Source organism: Equus caballus, chromosome 24 (genome assembly GCF_041296265.1).
Source record: "Equus caballus isolate H_3958 breed thoroughbred chromosome 24, TB-T2T, whole genome shotgun sequence".
Lineage (NCBI taxonomy): Eukaryota > Metazoa > Chordata > Mammalia > Perissodactyla > Equidae > Equus > Equus caballus.
In genome coordinates this window covers 33,009,944-33,030,995 of record NC_091707.1, presented here as the reverse complement: position 1 = coordinate 33,030,995, position 21,052 = coordinate 33,009,944, and the positions used below count along the sequence as shown (strand labels likewise).

The window sequence follows — 21,052 nt, the reverse complement described above, 5'->3', positions numbered from 1 at the left end:
TCTGCAGTCCCCCTGCCAGGGTCTGGGGAGCACCCGGTTCTCAAAAGCCACTTTGATTGAAGTCACATTTTTGAGTTTTTGTCTGAGAAAGACAGACATCTGGGTTGACTGGAAAGTTGGCCGCTGCCCCATCTGGCTTGGCACCGGCTGTGTTAACCCCAAGGCCCCTTTGCTGGGACAGGCAGGGCTAGCACACGGCTCACCGCCTGCAGTGGTGGGCTCCAGCTGTCTGCCACCAGATCATCTTTCTGTCTGCCTGGTGTGGGACGAGTTCACCTCAGAACCCAGGCCCCTCCCTGTATCTCCAGGGACAGCCGATTCTCTTGCTCAGCCCCTTCAAGGAATTCTCATCTTTCCCTCTTAGAAACAATAATAGCCCCAGTTACTGAACTCGTACACTCTACTGGGCTCGTCACCCGCATTATCTCATGTCATCGTCACAACCACCTGCCACGTAAGGATCCTTACACCCATTTGACAGATGAGGAGAATGAAGTTCAGAGAAGGCTGAGGACCTTGTCAAGGTCACAGGGCTAGGACAAGTGAAGCTAGGATTCAAACCACAGTGTGTCTGATTCTCAGCCGACCACGATCCCCGTAATCATTCTGGGGAGGCCCGTACCTGCCTGAAGACAACAAAAATCAGGACATTTCACAGCCAGAAGGATGCACCCCAGGATTGTATTTCCTAAGTTATGTGTGCGTGGAGGACAACGTCCCTCGAGAAGATTCGGTTGAACAGACAGGCAGGGCAGCACCCAGCAGCCCAGGCCTGAGTTAACAGAGATGAGCTGAAAGAATTGTCCCAGGGAGAAGCAGGTAGGCTGTTCCGTGATTCCGGAGGGCGAAAGTCGATGAGTGAGTGCTTCTGGGAAGCAGAGCTCAACTCGAAACTGAGCACCAGGAGCAGCTTATTAAAAACTGCAGCTGCCCTGCCCATAATGGGGTATGCCTGGAAATACTGAGCTCCCCACCATGAGAAGTGTGCCTACTAAGGACAGGTTTGTAGAAGGAACTGGGGAAGGAAATTGATTGTTGAGGGATTGCAGGTTTATATATATGTCTGAAAATTTATTTGAAACCCTCAATAGAAAGACAGCTTTGGCTTGGCTTGGTTTTGCTGTGGCACTCCACGAGGAGTGTGACAGGCGCAGATCTGTGATGCCAGCCCCGGGGAGGGTGGCTGTGTGAGGGTGATGTGGGCACTGGGCGAGGTTTGGAGCAGAGAACCCTAGGGCAAGTCACAACAGCAACATCACTATCATCACCGTCGTCCTTAGCAACCGTTTATGCAGAGCACTTCATAGGGGCCAGGCACCATGCTTTCTCGTCTCGTTGTATCCTAACAATATCTCCAGGAATTGGGTGCTACTATCTTCATTTTACAGATGAGGAAATTAGGCCTGAAGCCCCAGGTCTATGGTACCCAGACCCCTACTTCTAACCCCTCTGTCATCTGCCTCCTTGGATCAGGCATTTGCTCAACTGGAGGACCTCTGGTGGGGAACAGCTGTGCTGGGGTGGGGCTCCTGTTCTCAGGACTCCTGGTGAGACTCCCAGTCTCCTGCCCTCAAGAAATGGGATTTTCAGAATTCTAGTTGCTGGGCTGAAAAAAGTGCTGCTTTGGCTTGGGGATGTTTTGAGAGCTTTCTCCAAGGGACTCAAAGCCTCCTGGGAATTGTGCCTCAGCTCAGCGCCCTCCCTACCCCAGCAGGAGTGTCGCTGACATGTGGCATCCCTGGCCTGGAGAGCTCCAGGGAGGGTGGGGTAGGGTTGGATGGAGCGGCACCTGTCTGAGCCAGGGGTCTGAGTGGACCCCTCTCCACCTCGCTGTTTGTGGTGACCAAGAGTCCCAGTTCAGCTCTCATGCTGCCCTGAGGAAGCAGTCAGAGCCCGTCTTTGGTGGAATTTCCAATTCATGGCAGGAGTCCTTTAGGACTTCACCAAAGAGGAAAATCTGGAAAAATGGACATTATGCTAATTACCAATATGTGACAAGGATTGTGCTCAGAGTTTTGCATGCTTGTTTAGTGTTCAAAATAGTCCCCTGAGGAAAGAATTGTCATCCCCATTTTACTGATAGAAAGTTGAGGCTCAGAGAGGCTGAGTGACTTGCCCAAGTCTCTCCAGCCAGTGAGGGGCAGCAGGCCAGCTTGCTGTCCTCAAGACTATGTTGCTAGAAGGAAGGAAGGAAGAAGATAAGGAAGGAAGGAAGGGAGGGAGGGAGGCAGGAAGGAAGAGGGAAGGAAGGAGAGAAGGAAGGGAGGGAGGGAGAAAAAGAGGAGCGAGGAAGGGAAGGAAGTGAGGAAGGAAGAAGAGAAGGAACGAGGGAGGGAGGGAGGAAAGAAGAAAGGAGGGAAGGAAGGAAGGAGAGAAGGAAGGAGGGAGGGAGGGAGGAAGGAGATAAGGAAGAAAAGGAGGAAGGCAGGAAGCAGAGGACTAAGCCCTGGGGAGCATCTATCTACAGGGTCTGTGCCAGGCCGCCTGCTAGCTTCAGTCTGACACTGATTATTTCAGGAAAGCTAATCCGCATAACAACCCATGAACTGAGTTTCTGTCTCCACTTCTACAGATGAAAAAAGGAACACTGAAAGAGGATAAGAAATGTGCCCCAGGTCACACCGCTCGTCAGAGTGGAGCCAGGAATTAGATGCAGGGCTAGCTGCCCTAGCACCCATACTCTTCCCACTGCTCTGGGGGAGGGGAAGTTTCTCTCCAGCTTACCCGCCTGAGGTTTGCAAATCGGGGGTTCAGCTCCAGCCTGCTCACGTGCCCCTGTGCGTCGAGCTTAGCCTTATCCCGGTGTCTGTGTGTGTCTGTTCTCTGGGCGGAGGGGTGTATGGCAGGGGACCTTCCACATCTCCCTGGTGCGGCCATCTGTCATCACAGGCTGAGATCAGCATGGCTTGTAAACAGCCCAGTGGCCAACTATATGTCTCCACCATCTCCTCCCTGAGCTCTGTCGTGAAGTCAGGGCCAAAACTGTCTCCAGCAATTAGTTTGCCCTTGTTGAGGCCTCTTTGGGAGTCTCGGCAGCCAAAGGGGAGAGTTCTCAGGGCGGGGGTAGCCTGCAGCCAGGCGCCCCCTGCTTGCTTCACCATCTGTGAGCAGGCTGAGGTGCAGCAGTGTGTGGACAGGGCCGAGGTCAGGGGCAGAAGACCTGAGTTCCAGGCCCACAAGCCCCGGGTCTCCTCACCAGGAAAGTCAGGCGTGTTAGCCGATTTTGTGATGTTCAGACTCCTTGGAGTTCAGGTTGACCCCAGCTGACCCTCAGCTTTCTCAGGTCTAAGAGTCCCAACTGCAAGGTGGCAGGCAGCTCCCCAAGTCTCTCCTTGAGGCACCTGTGGGAGTCACAGCTTAGCCACCCCCTCTCTCCAGATCTCTCACATCCTCTTCTCTCTGCTCTCCGGTCCCTCGTTTTACCCTTGATCTGGCTGAGGGCCCTGAGGGGTGGCATGGGCCCTTCACTGTCTCGTTCGTCCATCCTGTGTGGCGCTTTGGTTGTATACGTTGTATACATTGTGAAGCATTTACCCAGCATCTGACTGGTTCTTCTGACCTCCTTCTGGGTATCCCTGCCTATTTTCCTCCCATTCACTCTCCTGATCCCTTGTAAAAAAAAAAGGGAGGAGAGGGTTCCCAGGTAGGGTGATGCTCCTCCTGCTGGGCAGACATCTCCCTGTGGCCTCCAGACTTGAGGATTCTTAGCCTAGACAACTCCTAAGGCTCATTGTGAATTCATTCATTTATTTATTTGGAGGCAGTAGAGAGGAATGGTTCAGAATTTATCGTCTGGAGGCAGACTGCCTGGGTTCATAGTCCCAGCTCCATCCACCAGCTGGTGACCTTGGGCACCTTTCCTAACTTCTCTGTGCCTCAGTTTGCTTATCTGTAAAATGGGGATAATATTAGTAAGTATCTCCAAGGGCTGTTATAAGGATTAAATAAGTTACTACATGTGAAGCCTTTATAATAGGTCCTGGCCGATAGTAAGTGCACTTTTAGTGCTTGCTATTATCATTCATTTCATTTACATTGAGTGCCTGTACTATTCCGTAGCAACGATGAAGAAGACAAGGTCCCTGTCCTCACAGAGCTTACACTTTATCGGGGGAGATGGACAAGCAACGGGCAATCACAGCCCAGCATGTTAAGTGCTATGACAAGAGAAGTCCTGTGGGTGTTGGGAGCACCTGAGAGGCATGCCTGGTGTGGGTGGCAGGGGTGGTGCCAGCTGCCCTCCCCCAGCACCGTGACTCACACGGCTCACTGGCTGCCCAAATCTCACACAGAGCTGTGGGTGGGTGCTGAGTTCTCACCCCGAGCCAGGGCGTCTCCCTTCCACGTGGCCATCTATACTTGGGCTTTCTTTCCCTGAAGAGATTTAGGCTGATTTTTCTGGATTGGATGCTGCACTTGTTCTTACAGAAACTGGGAACCAGCCCCTTAGAGACAGCCTCAGTGAGGCGTGAGCAAGGGCTCTGAGGGCCCTGGTTTGGGGTGGGAGTGGGACTTGTGGGCACAAAAGGAAATTTCACCAGGAACAGTGGCCTTGAAATTTATTTCTCTCTAGAAGCTGCCTTCACAAAGGGTTTCCCATCTGACAGTTTTTCTTTGGGCCCGTGAGAGGGCTGAGTCCTCTCAGGAGGGAATCACTGTACAGAAAAAGCATGTGTCCAGACTAACGAATGAACGCAGCTCCTCTCCGTTTACGCATTCCTCGGGTTCTCACAAGCAGGTGCCAGCAGCTGGTTCCTGCTCCCGGCTCACATCCTAGCTCTCTGCCACTCCGCTCCTGCTCATTAAAGAAGCAAGGTCCTTCTGCCTAACTTCTCCCTCCTGACATCACCATGCTGCCCTGGCTCCTGTCTCCCGGTCTCTCCCTCCCTCCCTCAGCAGCAGGGTGGATGGAAGGGATGTGGCCTTTGCAGCCAGAGGCTTGAGGTCAACTCTGACTTGGCTCCCTCTGAGCTTCATTTTCCTAATCTGTAAAATGGGGATAATGATCCCTGCCTTACGGGGTTATCGTTGTGAGAAGCAGACAGGATAACATGCACCAAAGGCCTTGCAGCTCCCAGCACGGCACAGATGTTCCGTTGTTAATGTTCCTCTGCCCTCTGGCAGCAGCCTCGCCTCGTTCTTTCCCGCCTTCTGCTCCTCGTAATGTTCCCGGGTTGCATCTAATCAGCTTGCTTTCTGAGTTTCTCCAAACAACTTCTCCTCTTTCTTTCCGCTTTCCTGTCCTCAGTTCATACTCCCGGGCCCCACGCCAAGGGTGCTCACATTTGCCAGCCTCACTCCCATCCTTCTGCCTCTGTGTCAGCATCTGCAGAATCCTCATTTATCTCCACACAGCGGCCTTTTAGGCTGGAGACTAGTTCCCACGGTGGAACAACATGCCAATCCTTAGCAAGACTGTCCGTGGCAGGAAAAAATATTACAACTTCAATTTACAATTTTTTAAATCTTAAAAAATGTAAGCCTTACTAATTTATGTCCTCACTTGATCGGTATGTCAAACTGTCACATGTCGTGTTTGGCACACAAAGTGTCCTCAGGGAAGAGTGGGAGTTCCAAGAAAATGTGGCACCTCCTCATGTTTGTCTTCGGGATGTCACAACATACGGCATAAAACAATACTTGATTTAGGAGATTTTTCAATTATGTTGTCTAGTTTTAACGAAAGCAAGCCTTGCCAAGGGGAGAAGTGACTCTAAAAAATTCTCGCAAGGAAACAGGATTCAAAATAATACTAATAACATAATTTCATAATTGTATTAAAAAATGCAATGCTGAGACTTCTCCTCTAACACATAATCAGCCGTATTCCAAGGTAAAAATAATAATGACCTCTCAGAGTGATCCCAAATGGACCCCAGGATCGAAATGATCAGGAAAGCTATATTAAATAGTTTGTATCTACTATCCTTAATAACAAACCTTGCCTTATGTGTATAATGTGCCCAGAAATAGTAGCTAATGATTGAGTAAAAGCTATCTCAATTAGAAAAACTTTGGAAAACACCAGGACACTCCAACTTTGCTGTAAAATTAGATGAAAGTATTGATATTTCTAACATATCTCTTGGTATTTGCAAGAATCTATTTCAGCAACAAAATACATGAACTAGCTCTTTGTAAGCTACTAAAGAAAGGATGAACCAGAAGACATATATTCTTGACAATAAGTGACTTTTTGAATAAAAATAAACTTTACCAAACAACCATATAAGTGTAGCGGCTGATGCTGTGGCTGGTAAGGTGACGGAGACAGAGAAAGCATGCAAAATTCCCTCACCGCAGCATTCACAAGCAAGCTACTGCCACAAAGAGGTCAAGCAAGAAGACAAGTTGCTAATAGAAATTATCATGTGCTTAACTTTATAAAATAAGACCTTTAAAGTAACATGGTATCTTAATGGAACTTTGTATTGGAATAGCATCTGTGAAAAATCCCTTGAACCCCTTGAGAATTGCTGGCTATGTCTTCGCCATGGAATTGTCAAACTTAAAGATAAGTTATTCTTTTTTTTAAAAAAAACTGAGCGTTCCACATTTACTTCCTTTTTCTGTGATGACAGGTGGCTGCCAGTAGTATGCTACCTGCTAGAGCTTTTCAAGAAAAAAAAAAAACCTTCAGAAAAAAAACCCTTCAAAGCATTAATTTGGAAGTTGGCGTACCAGTTTGTTCCTCCAAAGTGATGGAGATGTTTTTCCTCTTTTTATTTAATGTAAATAGGTTTTTTTAAGCACATTTTTCTTCCTCTTTAACGTAAGAGGAAGTGTTGTGAAATCAAGGTAGGATGTGTGTCAGCACCAAAATACTGAGAATTATTTCCTCATTGTCAGTCTGGACTCAGACATCTGCCCAGTTTTGTCTGCTACACACTTCCAGCCGCGCTGCTTCTCAAGACACTTGTGCCACGGAGAGAAAATGGATGTTCGGAAACAGTTCCATCATTGCCTGATTTGTTGCTGGAAGCCATCTCTATTTGCACACTTAAAAAACTTAAACACTGGAATTTTCTAATTTATTTTAAATTGGTAAGAACAACTAACCAACCTCAGGGAAGACGGAAATTTACTAGCCAAACTTCAACAACAGCATCACATGATTGGTGAATGTGAGTGCAAAATGAATATCATGGTTTTATAAGTCAATTAATGACGAGCTTTTTCCATCTTGATGGAAGATACCTTGTCAGCTATGGCAGCATTAAAACCAAGTATCAAAATAAACTGAATTTAGAACCAGACTGTGAATTCTTGTATCCAGATCTTTAAAAACTAATAAAACAGCTATAGTGAGGTAAGATGTAACCATTAGGAGAAACTGGGATAGACGCAGGGGACCTCTGTGTACTATTTTTTGCAACTTCCTGCCAATGTATAATTACTTCAAAAACAAAAAGTTAAATAAATAAAACTTGTACAATCATGTGTTATTGTATAACATAACATTGATATTATATAATATTTACAGTATATAATAAAATTATACACAAGATATGTGGTCACTTAGTGTCATTTTTAGGAAGAGCCAGGTGGACTGAGAGTAGCCTGGTGAGAGCCAGGGCAGGATTTTGGCCAAGGAGGCATGGCTACCCAGGGTGACGGCTTGGGGGAATGGGGCCTCACAGCTGCGGAGTGGGCTGGACATCCAGACTGCACCCCACCTCCCAGCATGGGTGACAGAGGAGCCCAAGGGCCCTCCAGTGAGACCTGTCTATATCTTCCCTCTTCAGCCTCCCCAGTGATTGAAAATGGCCAACTGGAGTGTCCCAAGGGGTACAAGAGACTGAACCTCACTCACTGCCAAGGTAAGGATGACCAAGGCCAGGGCTGGGCCTGGGGAGGGGAAATGACAGAGTCCTGGTGGTGCAGCGACACCCTCCCCCCCCTCCCCAGACAGACAGAGCAGCTGTGACTTGAGTGATCTCTGCTTGGCACTTCTAAGCCCCAGTTTGTGGGGGCTGTGGGAGCTGCTGGTTCCAGGGGCCTAAGGAAGTCAGAGGATAGTGATTGACTGAGCTAAGAAAGCACCTGGGAGCTAAGCCTGTCCCCTCCTCCCCATCTCCACCCACCCCCACCTGGACCAGATGCCTCTCTAGGGCTATGTGGGCTGTCTGAAGGTATCCCCCCCGCAAGTCCCCGCACATCCACTCACCTCTTGGGCCAATCTCCCTGAAATGGGAGGACTTTTGACTCCAGGATGGGAGATCAAGTCAACGTGAGTTGATGGGGACCTCTGTGGACTTTCCCCAACAAAGCACCTTCAGCTGCTCAGACCTCCCTCCCACGGTCAGGAGGGATAAAGGGGAAGGTATATGCGGACGGGAAGAGGGGAGCTCTGAGGCCTGGGGTGCTCTGCATTAAAGAGCTCCCAGAGGGGCAAGGCCTAGGGGCACCTTGGGACGGGGGCATGGGAGGAGGTGCTCAGCTATGGCTTTGTCACTACAGGTGATTCCAGTGGGGGTGGGGAGTAGGACCAGGATGACCGAGGGGGCCAGAAGCCTTCATTGAGGGGGAAGCTGCTGCCACTGAGCAGAGTCAGGCTCTGAGCAGGGGGTCCCTGTTGCTTGTGGGCCTGGCAATAGGTGTGATATAAGCAGGGCCTTCCAGCCAGTGGGAGGCTCCTGGGGCTGGCAGAGGTCCGTGGGGAGCTGAGGCAGCTTCCCCTTTGGAGAGCTTTGAGAACTGGACAAATCACTATCCATATGGCATGCTTTGGGTGAAGCTGGGTTAGAGGCAGGGGATTGACCCAGATGGCCGCCTAGGTACCCTCCCCCTGGAGGCTTCCTCAGGAAAGAGGAGTCTGAGGAAGCCCTGAGGTGGCTTGGCACCATGGATAAGGTGCTTGGACTAGGTAAAAGGGTAGGCCTCTGACCCAGCCGGGGTCAGCCTCCCTCAAGGGCAATGGGCCAAGGGCCTAGTGGACAGTGGCCATTGAGAGAAGTCTATAGTTTTGCCCTTGGAGGGTGCAGTAGGGCTGTTCATATCTAAACTGTCCCCAGGGACCTCTCCTCCTGGCAGGTTTCCCAATCTGGAGCACTAAAATTATTCCCAGGACCTCAAATGAGCTCTGTGCCCTCCCTCCGCTGAGCCCTTGGGATACAGGATGCCAAGGGGCCCTCCCCAGGAGTCCCTGCCGCTGAAACCTCCCTCTTCCCATATCTGTGGCCATGGTCTCAATATCTGGGAAGGGACCTGCTCACCTCTGCACCCATGTGTGCCGTCCCTCCTCTCTCTCTCCATCCTTCTCTCCTACGTCCACAGGGTAATTTTTAGAGTGTTGCTATGAGCTGCATACATTGTGTTAGGTGCTAACACACAGGGATGGGTAAGACACAGTCACCGCCCTAGATGAAGACAGACACCTGAACGATTACCCGCAATGAGAGAAGTGCCCTTGATGCTATGGGATGCCATGGTGGAGGCACTTCCCAGAACAGGTGATACCTGACCCAGACGTAGAGAATGAGTAGAGTTGGCCCACTAAAGGGGATGCGGGCATCCCAGGCGGAGGGAACAGCATAAGCAAAGGAACAGCTTGGGCTGGCTGGAGTATAGTCAGGTATCCCGGTGTCTCATCAGAGCCACCAGCTCACCATTTGGGAAAATGGGAGTGGGCCTTGGATACTGTGTGAGGGTTTAGGGGCTCCCTCTAAGAGGTGATGGGGAGCCCGGAGGCTTCTCAAGAAGAAGGGAGGCCAGTCCGCTTGGTATTTAGACATATAGCTCTGGTCATAGTCTAGAGGCAAATGGATCAGTTCCTCTTCCCAGATTTCAGCAGCATTTCCCCAGGTGCCTCCCTCCCTATAGGGTGTCCTGCCAAGGGGAGTATTTGGGTCTTCTTTGAGCCCCTTCATTCCTGTGCTCAGCACCAGTTTCCCTAAAGCCTGCGGGGGAGCAGGTGGCTCTGAGGACACTGAGATGCTGTGTGTCATCTCCTGCCGCTGGGGGTGGGTGCCCTCACAAATCTGTCACGCTCACCATCCTTCCTGCCGCTGTGATCATCATCAAACGTGCCATCACCAAGAGGGCCCCGACTTCTTGGAGCTTAGAGTGTGAGGCTTTGGATTTCCATTCAGCAGGAAGAAGTTTCCAGCGTGAAAAATTTTTGAGATCACAAAGGAAGCTATGGTAGCTCCCTTGTTAGAAGAACATCCTGAGCGTCCGCTGGTCTAGGGGGATGATGAGGCCTGCCTGGACACGTGCCTCCTAACCCTCTGCCCCAGGGCCTGCCTCCAGCCTCCTGCCTCTTTTTCCCTTCCAGGGTGCCTCCATCCTGCAGCTCAGTGCCGACATGTTCCCCAGATCTTGGGCCCTGCAGAGGTGCTTCGGGGCCTCTCAAAGAAGGCTGACTAGGAGGGACTGGGCAGCCCGTTCTCCTCACTCCAAGCCAAACTGTGCCCCATCTGCTTCCCCTGTTTGTGTCCCAGCACACCACTTAGTAGCTGAGTGACTTTAGGCAAGTTCCTCCTGGAGCCTCAGTTTCCTCACCTATAAAAAGGGGACATGTGGACCCACTTGATAAAATTATTTGTGAGAATTAAATGAGGTATCGTATGTAAAGCACTTGGCATGGTGCCTGGCACTCAATAATCTTTGGCTCTTAATATTGTGATCATTATCACCTGCTAGTTATTGGACCAAGTGATTTACAGCTTTACCTCGTTTTATCCTCCTACCTCCGGTAGTTATTATCATTATCTTCTTTTTACAAATGAGGAAACTGAGAGGGGCCACACTTAATAAATGACAACTCTCTTATTGTTGTCCTGTTAGTATTTGGAGCTCTCTGGCCCAGCCCCTCCCCTCCATCAGGCCTCGGAGGGGCGGGCGCTTGGTCATCTCCTCCAACCCTGCAGATATCAACGAGTGCTTGACCCTGGGCCTGTGCAAGGACTCGGAGTGCGTGAACACCAGGGGCAGCTACCTGTGCACCTGCAGACCTGGCCTCATGCTGGACCCGTCGAGGAGCCGTTGTGTGTGTGAGTGCTGGTGGGGACAAGGGGTGGGGGACACTGGGAAGCCAGATGAGACCCCAGGGTCCACGGGCTAGGCCCAGAGCAGAAATTTTGCCCAGGCCCCAACCCAGGGTCCAGTGTCTGCTACTCAACCTGGAATGGGGCCCAACATACAAAACCTGATCTGTGCCCTCCTGCTGGAATGGGGACAGTTACTCCATCACTTTTGGCTTTAGGCGTTGCTTTGGGGGCTTTGCTAAGTTAAGGATTAATATTATCTAAGTCTTCTGTTTTGCTCTGACCCTTTCTGCCCCATCTGTTGCCTCATTTACTTTGGAGGGCGTGCAGTTTTGTCTCTGCTCTAGTGTCTGGCTGAGCTGTGGCTGCCTCTTCCAGCACCTGAGCTTAGCAGCTGGGTCACTTAGCTGCAGACCTTTCTTAAGGGCCCTGTCTGTAGCATTAATGGCACTCCTGCCTGGCCCCAGGGCCTTTTCATAGTCCTCTGGTCCCTGTGGTTCTGAATGTGTCTCTGAGTTCATGACCACACATGTATTGTGAGTCATATTAGCATTCTGTCCGTGTGTGTGCATGCATATACACACAGGCAGCTGTTTCCAGCTGGGAGAAGCCCAGACTGGCAGTCCCAGCAGATGGCAAAGCTGGCGCCGCGGCCCAGACAGGGCTTTCCTTGGGCAGGGAGGCCTGACCAGAGCTGAATAAAACCAGTCCCATCTGGCCTCTGCAAAGCGCCAGCCCAGTTCAGGCCCGCCACCCCCGCCTCCACAGAGCTCTCTGTGGCCGGCCAAGCCCTCAGTCTGCAAACTGCCAGGTACTGGGTCTGAGGAGGCCACAGGATGAGCAAGACTCCAGCGCCACCCAGAGGGAGCACCCCATTTAACAGGAGAGACTGGACCCAGTGAGTGTCTCCAGGGAGAGGACACAGTAAGAGCCTTAAGAGGGGACACCCAGAGAGTGAGGGAACATCAGGCTGTTCTCAGGAAGACTTCTTGGTGACAGAGACACGTAATCAAGGCCGTGAGGGGCATATAGCGCTTCCTTCTGCCCCCACCCCACCTCACTTAAAGTTCCTTTATCAGGGGGCATGTTTACATCGGAGGTGACTTTTATTTATTAGTGCCTAAAAGAGATCCTTAATACAGGGAGGCAGAGATGGCCCTTGGGTGTTCTTTATTTTTGCTCCCTTCCTGGTGTTAACCCCTCCAGCCTCCTCTGACGATTCATCTCCCTGTAGGTGGGAGGGGGCAGGCACGAAGTTCCTCTCCCCTTCATTTCTGACCTTTGCCCTTCTCCCTGCGACATGACCAGGGCCAGTGGAGCAGCCTACAAGGGCCCTTCTGTGGTGGGGCAGCCTCCTGATATTCTCAATTGGGTCACTTCCACCCTGGGGCTCAAAGGGATGGAGCCATTCCCTACAGTCTCCCAAAGGAAGTGGCCGCTGAAGGCAGAGATTACACCTGGAGACCCAGATTCATAGACTGGCCGATAATTGACCAATGCATAACACATGACCTTTGACAAGGCATTTTCACATAATCACTGTGAAGAGGTTTATTAGTCAGGAGTCATTGGGTTGCAAGTGACAGAAACCCAACTCAAACCTCTGTAAGCAAAAAATAATTGGTCCACACAACCAGGAAGTCCAGGGGTAGGTGAGCCTCAGGCTTGGCTGGATCCAGACACTCACAGTGTCTTTAGATGTCTCTTGCTCTGTTTCTTCTGTATTGGTTTCCTAGTTCCTTCAAAGGTGGCCACCAGACGCTCCAGGCCTACTTCTCCCAGCCTTGCAAACTCAATTTAAAAAATAATGGAGAAATAAAAAGCAACTCTTTTCTAGTAATCCAGGAAAAGCTGATTATTATCATTGGGCCTACTTGGTCAATCGCCCATTCCTGACCCAATCACTGCAACCAGGGGTATGACCTACATTCCTTCAGCTAGGAAGTGGAGTCAGTCTCCATTCCAATGACATGGACCTAGACTGGAGGAAGGGATGGATCCCATAGGAAAACCAGGGTGCTGTTACCAGAATATAGGGGCGTAGATGCCAGACAGGCAGAAATATAAGTGTCCACTACCTGTGGAATTATCCTCGACATCCTTATTTTACACATGAAGATAAAGGCCAGGGAGGCCATGTGAGCAGGATTTGAACTTGGTCTGCTGAGTCCTGGGCCCTGACCAGGACTTCCCAAGGGTCATCAATTTCTCATCTCCGAGTGTTGTCCTCTTCCCCCTACCCCTTTTCCCCTCATCCAGCCCTCTAAGGATTTCAGTCTCTTCCAATGTGGCACGGCCTCCTCATCTTCCACTGAGGTAATTTACGAGAGAATAGTCTTTAATATTTACTCCAAAAGTACAAGAAAGGGGACAACGGTGGTGGTGGTGTTTTCTAAACCCAGCATAGCTCACACTCACTGTGGTCCACATGGTTTTGATTCGTGGATCTAGCCATCGATCCAGCGAGCATTTACTGAGCATCTGCATGTACCAGACACTGCGCTGGGTGCCTGGGTTACAAAGATGACCAAAACAGGGTCCCTGTCCTCAAAGCTCCTCATCGGGCCTTTGGTTCTCACTTCATCTCATCTCCCCAAGGAGACTGTCGTCCCCAGAGCACACTGCTCCACACTCCACCCCAGGCCTATGTTGGGCTTTTCTAAACACTTGTAAACTCGGCACCTGGACACAAGCAGCTACATCCCCATTTCCCGCTCTTGGGTTCTCCACGTGGGCATGGGAGTCATTGGTCCCCTCAAACAGGTAACATGAGGAAGTGCTGAAGTGTTCCACTGCAGCCATTCCTCCTGCCATTCTTGTGAGCGTTTTCACGGCCCCAGACTTCCAGACTGAGGCACAGGCCAGGCCAATTTGAATGCATGCGGCTGGCCGCTTCTCCACTCATTGCCTCCCACCTGTGCTTTCCCCTCCCGCTGGCCCCCTGCCCATTCCCACCTGCCGTGTCTGTTGCAGCGGACAAGGCCGTCTCCATGCAGCAGGGGCTGTGCTACCGGTCAGTGGGGCCCGGCACCTGTGCCCTGCCTTTGGCCCAGAGGATCACCAAGCAAATATGCTGCTGCAGCCGAGTGGGCAAAGCATGGGGCAGCAAGTGTGAGAAATGCCCCCTGCTTGGCACAGGTAACCCTCTGTCCCCGTGTCGCTTCTGGACACCAAGGGGCTTCCTCCAAGCCGGTGGCCATTTTCCCCCACCTGGACCTAACCTCAGGCCAGAAGACCCTTAATCTTCCTTCCTGCTCAACACTTACCCCACCCTGGTGTCCCCCTCTCCTTGCTGCCATAATTGCCTTATTCCCCAAAGTGGGGTGGGGGCGTCCTGGGTTCCTACAAGAACAGCGTCTCTCAGCTTGTCCTCTGGCTGTGATCTTGCAGAGGCTTTCAAGGAGATCTGCCCTGCTGGCCATGGCTACACCTACTCAAGCTCAGACATCCGCCTGTCCATGAGGAAGGCTGAGGAGGAGGAACTGGCCAGGCCCTCGAGGGAGCAAGAGCAGAAGAGCAATCGGACCCTGCCTGGGCCAGCAGAGAGGCAGCCACTCCGGGCGGCCACCGACACCTGGCTGGAGGCTGAGACAATCCCTGACAAGGGTATCTGGGCTGTGGGGGTGCCTGAGGGATTCCTCTTCCTCCTCGGGTTACATCTCAATAGGCCACTGGGTGTTTATCCTGGATCCGTGGGATCCTATCTGTGGGGCATTAGGAAAGGGAATGTGGGGCAGCAGCACCCAGCCCTGGGAACCGGCTCTCTTGGCTTGGCATGACAGCAAGCCCTCACCCCCTTCCTCTCTCATATGGGGTCAAGATGTGCCCACATCCCAGGGAGTTGTGGAGGTGGGAGAGGTCAGCGGCAGCCCCCCCAAACCACAGACCAGGTCTTTCCATCCCCTGCCCCTGGCCATGCAACTTCTGGGGTGCTTGCTGCAAGGCCTGAAGAGCTGACAGGTGGATCCTGGGGAGTCTGAGTGCTTTAGATCCCCTGCCCTGGCCTTAGAGTCAGACCACTAACTCCAGCTCAGCTGCCTTGGACCCAGGAGGCATGGGGCTGGAAAGACTCTGGGCTTGGGGCACTCCTGGCAGGTGCCTTGGGAAACCATGCAGAAGGCACGCTCAGGTTACAGGTAGCATGGAGTGCAGGAGGCCAAGGACGTATTAGGACCGGGACAACTATGTGGTGGCCAAAGTTGCTCCAGGAATCTGGAGCAGACAGAAGGGAAGTCTGGACAGAGCCCCAGTCGTCATGGAAACCAGACACTGGCCAAGCCAGGAGCAACTCCTCTCCTTCCTAGAACTGTTCCCCTGGCCCATAGCCCAGGGCGGGAGTGGAGTGACTGGGGTGGCCCGGAGGTTGGGAGCACGGAGGTGGCAGTGCAAGGAGGAGGGTTACAGCTATGACCAGTAGGGTGGACTGGCCCTGGAGGAGGTGGGACTCCTGTCACCGGAGGCCTTAAAGGAAAGCAGGAGGTTTCCTCTCACCACGGGAGCCACCTCATGGGCCCTCCAGACCTGGGATTCTGGGATCTGTGGTGGGCAGTCCCATCATGGCGGGAGGGCAGAGACAGGTAGGAAGAGTCCAGGCTCCCTCTGCTGCTGACCGCTGCTCTGGGGACAAGGTCAGGAGGTCACAGACTGGACCAGGCCTGGCCGTGGCGGGAGGGGAGAAGGCAGCCAGACTCTCCTGCCCGGAGTTCATGCTCTCACCTTTCCTTCCCAGGTGACTCTCAGACCGGCCAGGTGAGTGAGTCCTCCCACCAGTGAGCTGGGCAAGCGTGGCAGAGAGCGGGACCTGATAGCCACTGAGGCTGCAGGTCAATGTCCTGTGAGGGAGGAGAGAGAGAAGGATGGAGTATGTGTAGGACTTTACTTGGAGAGATGCTGAAGTGGGAGGGTTGATGCAAAGACCCCGCTTTACCCTAAGGGAAGGAATAACAACAGCCCCTGTTTCTTGAGCAGCTGCAGTGCAAGTGTTCTCTCATTTGGGATGGTCTTGGGCCCCTTCAGAAAGGACCTAGGAGTGTGTTTTGTTGGTCCTGGCTGTCACTCAAGCACTGTGGATGAAATCTAGAAGTGGTTCCAGATTAATTCCAGATTCAGCACTTCCTGAGCCTGATTTGCTTAAACCTCCATGTCCCCTCTGTGAGTGGCTCCTGGGAAGGTAGCAGAGCTGTGAATAGCCTCAAACCACTTTACTGAGAAAGGGGGATCCCACTCCCTTCCCTGTGCCCAGGATTCCCCCGTAAACAACTGAGTGTACTCCTAGAAAAACATTCCAGAAGAGTGAATTGTTTCTTCCTTCACCAGTCTGCCCATCCCTACCCTGTCCCCTGTGCCTCCAACCTGCACAGCTGACTGTCCCCAAGCTCTGTTTCTGCAGTGAGATTGTTCTCTCCCTGGAGAACGACAGGTTGTCCTCCTAGGCCAAAGTTCTACTTCTGTGTCCTCACAGTGCCCAGCCCTGCTCCTAGCCCTCTGTCATCCTCTGCCCACTCTCCTCCAAGTTCCCCATGACTTATCTACCTCTGCCCCTGGGCTGTGGTGAGGGACACCAGCAGTGGCTTGGGGGCCCGGCTTCACCACTGGCCCTGGGACCCTGGGTAGGCTAATTAACCTCTGGAGCGTCTGTTGCTTTATCTGAGGTCATAACATCGATACAATACTTGCTGGCATGACACTGAGCTGGGCACATTACATACATTGGCTCATTTAATCATGGCAACCTGCTGTCATAGGATAGTTAAGCAGATTAATTAGGACAGTGGATGTAAAGTGCCTAGCAGCATGTGGTAAGAACTCATCAATACCTGGAATAAATGAAGAAGTGAATGAGCGAGTTGGATGGGAAGCCTGGAGGCAGGGGTGAGTGCGGTGGAAGGAAGCATGTCATGGGGATGACAAAGGAGCCAAGAGTGACCTTTTCCCATTTCTGTGCAGGTCACTACCAGTGTTACCCAAGTACCTGCCTGGGTCCCAGGTGAGTCCCTCCTCCTAGCGGCTCCCGGGAAGCAGAGAAGGGAGGGGAGGAGGGACCTTGACCTAGTAGTGGAGTTAGTGCTCTTGACCCGATGCCCGGGGCTCAAGTCAGATGAGGGCGTGGATGACATGACAGGTGAATGTTCTATACACCTGAGGTGCTGTAAGGTCAGCGAAAGACCCCTTGATGCTGTGCAAACGTTTCCCCGGCCACAGCACTCTGTCTGCATTCCGTGATGCCCTCAGCATAGAAGCGAGACCAAAGAGGGTCGAGGCCCGAAGCAGGGGCTGCTCAGCTCTCCAGAGCCCTGCCCGCAGGCGCCTGTCTTCCCTCAGGAAATGGTTAGGGCTCTGCAGAGCCCAACTTGCTGGTCACTGGGGTTGGGGCCAGGGCACTGTTCAGAAGTCAGACAGCTGAGCTTCCGCTTCCTCTACTGTAAAATGGACGCTAACGCCTGCCCTGCTGCCTCTTGAGGCAGATGAGATGTTGATGTTGGCAGCAGAGCTCTGTCAACTGTAAAGCGCTTTGCAGACAGAAGTGGGAACCAGGAGACTGGGCTTCGGCTCTGTCTCTGACAAGCTAGCTGGCCTTGCACAAGTGGCCATCTCTGCAGGCCTCAGCCTCCTGCCTGTGAATGGAGAGTGAGATTGGATGCGCTAAGACCCGTTAGAGCACTCAGATTCTCTGACTCTCTTCAGAGCCAGGTTAAGTTCAGGAGACTAGGAAGCAGAAGGCGTGACCCGGCCTAGGCTCCACCCCTGGTTCTCAGAGTCTGGAACAGCAGGACGAGGGAAGGGCTTCTGCCAGCATCTCTGGAGGGAACACTGCCTAGGGGTGGGAGGCGGGTGGCCAAGGGGCTGTGGCCCACCTGCTCCCTCCTCCCTGCTGTTCTGCAGGAGATGCCACAGGAAGACCAACGCCATCACTGCCTGGACAGGGGACTCCAGAGACCTGGCAAGAAGAGCAAGTGACCACCCCCACCAATGTGCTGGTGACCCTGGCCCCCTCAGGTACCTGCAGCCAGCCCCAGGAGGTGTGGCTTGTGAGAGCCGACTCCAGGGCCTCTCCAACCAGTGAACAATCTCTAGTGAACTCCTAGCCAGGCCCACCACCCCTGGCTTCATCTCACAGAGAGCACAGGGTGCCCTTAGTGAGCATAGGAGTCCTGTCCAGAGGCCTGGCGAAGCCAGGAAGGAGAAAGAGAAGGGATGTCTTGGTGGAGGGTCTTACTCAGAGGCCTCCCAGGAGAATCCAGGGGGCCCTCTTGAGGAAAGCACGTGGAGCCTCCGGGAGCTTGGCTCCTCCAGGCTGTTGACCCTGAGTTGGCTGAGTGCCCTGGCAGTGGGCAGCCTCCTGCCCACAGGGAGGGCCGACTTTTGGGAAGAAAAACAGTTCTAGTTCTCAAGGTTGTTTAACCGCTTGGGAGCCCGTGTTCCCTGCCCCTGGCCAGCTCCAATGGTGAGGGGGTGTGGTATGGAGGAGATCCCTGGCAAATCCACCTTGTTCTGGAATGTGCCCTCCTCAAAGGCTCATTGTTTGGTGACTTGGTTCAAAAGAAGCTGCTGCTGCTCCCTGTGCACGTGTGCACTCACGTGTGCTTATGTGTGTGGGCTCACGTGGGCTCACACGTGCACCCTCACGCCTGTCTTCATCAGGGGCTTGCTGATCTCTGAACCTCACAGACTGAGGTCCCCTTGGGGGAGAGGGGTATTTCCAGATTTCCTCTGGCAAAGGAGAGACCCTGCAGCTTGGTGGAACAGTCCAGAGAGTGTGGAGTGGGGTTGGGGGTTTGGCTTTCCCAGGCCAGGACCACGGCGTCCTCTCTCAGGACCTCTCTCTTGGCTCGGTACACTGCTCCAGGGAGGGTCCTCGTCCCTCCTCTCCTCAGCAGGCAAGATGAGCTGGGTTAAGGGGCTCAGCTGGGAATTCTGAGTCTCTGACAAGGAAATGGGGCCTGGAAGCAGGGATGGGGGGGCAGGAGGAGGAGCTGAGCCCAGGTCAGGCTCAGCAGCAGCTCTCAGCCATGTGGGGGGACAGAGTCCCCCCCAACCACCACCCACAGTCTTTTGCCTGATCCCCTTTCTCCCCTACTGTCCCCAACCTCACCCCTTAGGAGGATATTTAGAACCTGGCTGGGGATCCCCACAAGCCCCCAGGCTGACACAAACTTAGAGCCCAGGCGAGGGACTGGGTAGCCTTGCAAGTAGGCCAGTGTGCACATTCAGTTCAGTCCAACGGTTACATGCTGTGAAGCTCCCCTGGCTGCAAACACAGGCTGCATCCCTACTCATTCCCTTGGGTCTCCAGGGCTTGGTCAGTGCTGTGGGCTGGGCGAGGGAGCCCTGGGTATGTGGGCTTCTGGCTATGACCTCAGGGCAGACCCAGAGGTAGAAAGCATCACTCATTCATACAGTCATTTGTTCATTCAGCATGTTCTAAGTGCCAGGTTCTTTTCCAGTATTAAGGACACAGTTCAAAAAAGCTAGAGTCTGCCCTCTATGCATCCCCAGCCCCGACTCCTGGTGAGTCTCCAAACTCATTCTGAATTCAGCATCTGTCTCCCTATTTTTTACCCCATTACCACCACCCAAGACAGTCCTCCTTTAAATTATTCCAGCAAGTTTCTCAGGGCCTCTTGTGCTTCCCCTCCTAGTCCATCTGCCATCTTGCTGCCTTTCTGAGCAAGATGAGTGGTGTTTCTGAGACGGCTATGATCACACCCCACCTTGCATGACTTCCTTGCTTACAGGCCTGTCGCTACATGGCATTCAAGGTCCTGCTCAGGTGGGCCCAGCTGACGTCTTCTCTCTTCCCTTGACAGTTCTCCCCAAGCCTACTCACCAGATCTGTCTATCTGTCTAGGAGAAACTTGGCAGGAGTTGCCAGGGAAGGGAAGCACTGGGCACTGTGGGTGCGATCCGTGTCCATATTCAGGGTGAGGTCAGATTGGAGGCCTCAGAGGGGAGGCCCTTTGCTGGGACATGGGACATAGGTTACTGGAACCCAATGGGTCTCAGTCAGAGGGATGCACTACTGTGAGCTCCATCCTGGTAGGGCTCAGGGCTCTGGAAGGAGGTACTATGGGGTCTCATGCAGGCCATGCTATACATGGATGTGGGAGGGCCCAGCAAAGGTTGGAGTGAGGCTTCTGTGGGTCCTCTGAGGCCCCTGGGCCCTGGCCCCCTGATTCCATTGTCTTCACCCATCCCCTACCCACCATAACCTCTGCTTTTCACTGTCTCCCACAGGCATTGACAGATGTGCTGCTGGAGGCACCAACATCTGTGGCCCAGGAACCTGCGTGAACCTCCCAGATGGGTACAGATGCATCTGCAACCCTGGCTACCGACTGCACCCCAGCCAGGCCTACTGCACGGGTACTCACTCAGGGGTTGGGGCGGATGAGAGCAGGGCTGGGGGACAGAGGCAAGAGTCCAGGCAGCAGAAGGTCCAGACAGTGGTGTGAGCTGGGAGGTCGAGGAGGAACACAGTCTCGGTCAACAAAGCTAACCTTAACCTTGAGGAGACCACTCTCTAGGAGCACCATCTGATGAGTCTCCAGGACTCCAGGAGAGTAGAAAGTCAGCCCAGGGCCCCTGACGGGTGCCTGGAGCCCTCAGCTCTGACATCAGCCCACCCCTCAAACGGGCCATCTTGCTGCCTGCAGAGCAGACCCAGGTCTGCCCTAGGTGTACACAGCTCCACCGGGGCCACCCTGGGGAGAAGTTTGGGGCTAAGACAACAAGTGTGGACCTGATCCCTTCCAATATTTTTATACAAGGGAGATACATCCACTGTGGTCTTAAAGGAGAAAGGAAGTGATCTCGGGGCCACTGGAGGAGGGGGTCATGGGGCAGGAGGGAGGTGCTGGGCAGCTGCCCCAGGCCCTTAGTACCTGGGTGGGCCCAATGGGCTGACTTCGTGGCTCCCAGTTTTAGAGATTTTTCATTTCCCTGGCCTCCTCTTCTCCTTCATCCCTTCCTTGCACCCTAGCACCATCCTCTGTCTAGCCCTTAGCATGGATGGATTGCTGGAAGGTGCCCAAAGAAACGCACTGCTGGCTTCCCTGACCTCCCTC

General features: G+C 52.9%; 1 protein-coding gene across 6 annotated transcripts in view; it reads left to right on the top strand.

Moving 5' to 3' along the window:
• LTBP2 (latent transforming growth factor beta binding protein 2) overlaps positions 1-21,052 on the top strand; it is a 100,823-nt gene that overhangs the window by 56,705 nt on the left and 23,066 nt on the right. For all 6 annotated transcript variants that reach the window (XR_011432230.1, XM_070250162.1, XM_023628102.2 and 3 more), the window contains exons 9-16: positions 7,746-7,820; positions 10,872-10,994; positions 13,962-14,126; positions 14,379-14,594; positions 15,718-15,737; positions 16,935-16,974; positions 17,871-17,984; positions 20,223-20,351. Coding sequence is in view for 5 of the 6 variants with exons in the window: in XM_070250162.1 (XP_070106263.1) it covers positions 7,746-7,820; positions 10,872-10,994; positions 13,962-14,126; positions 14,379-14,594; positions 15,718-15,737; positions 16,935-16,974; positions 17,871-17,984; positions 20,223-20,351 (882 nt within the window). In the remaining variant the exon portion in view is untranslated. The remainder of the gene's footprint in view (positions 1-7,745; positions 7,821-10,871; positions 10,995-13,961; positions 14,127-14,378; positions 14,595-15,717; positions 15,738-16,934; positions 16,975-17,870; positions 17,985-20,222; positions 20,352-21,052) is intronic.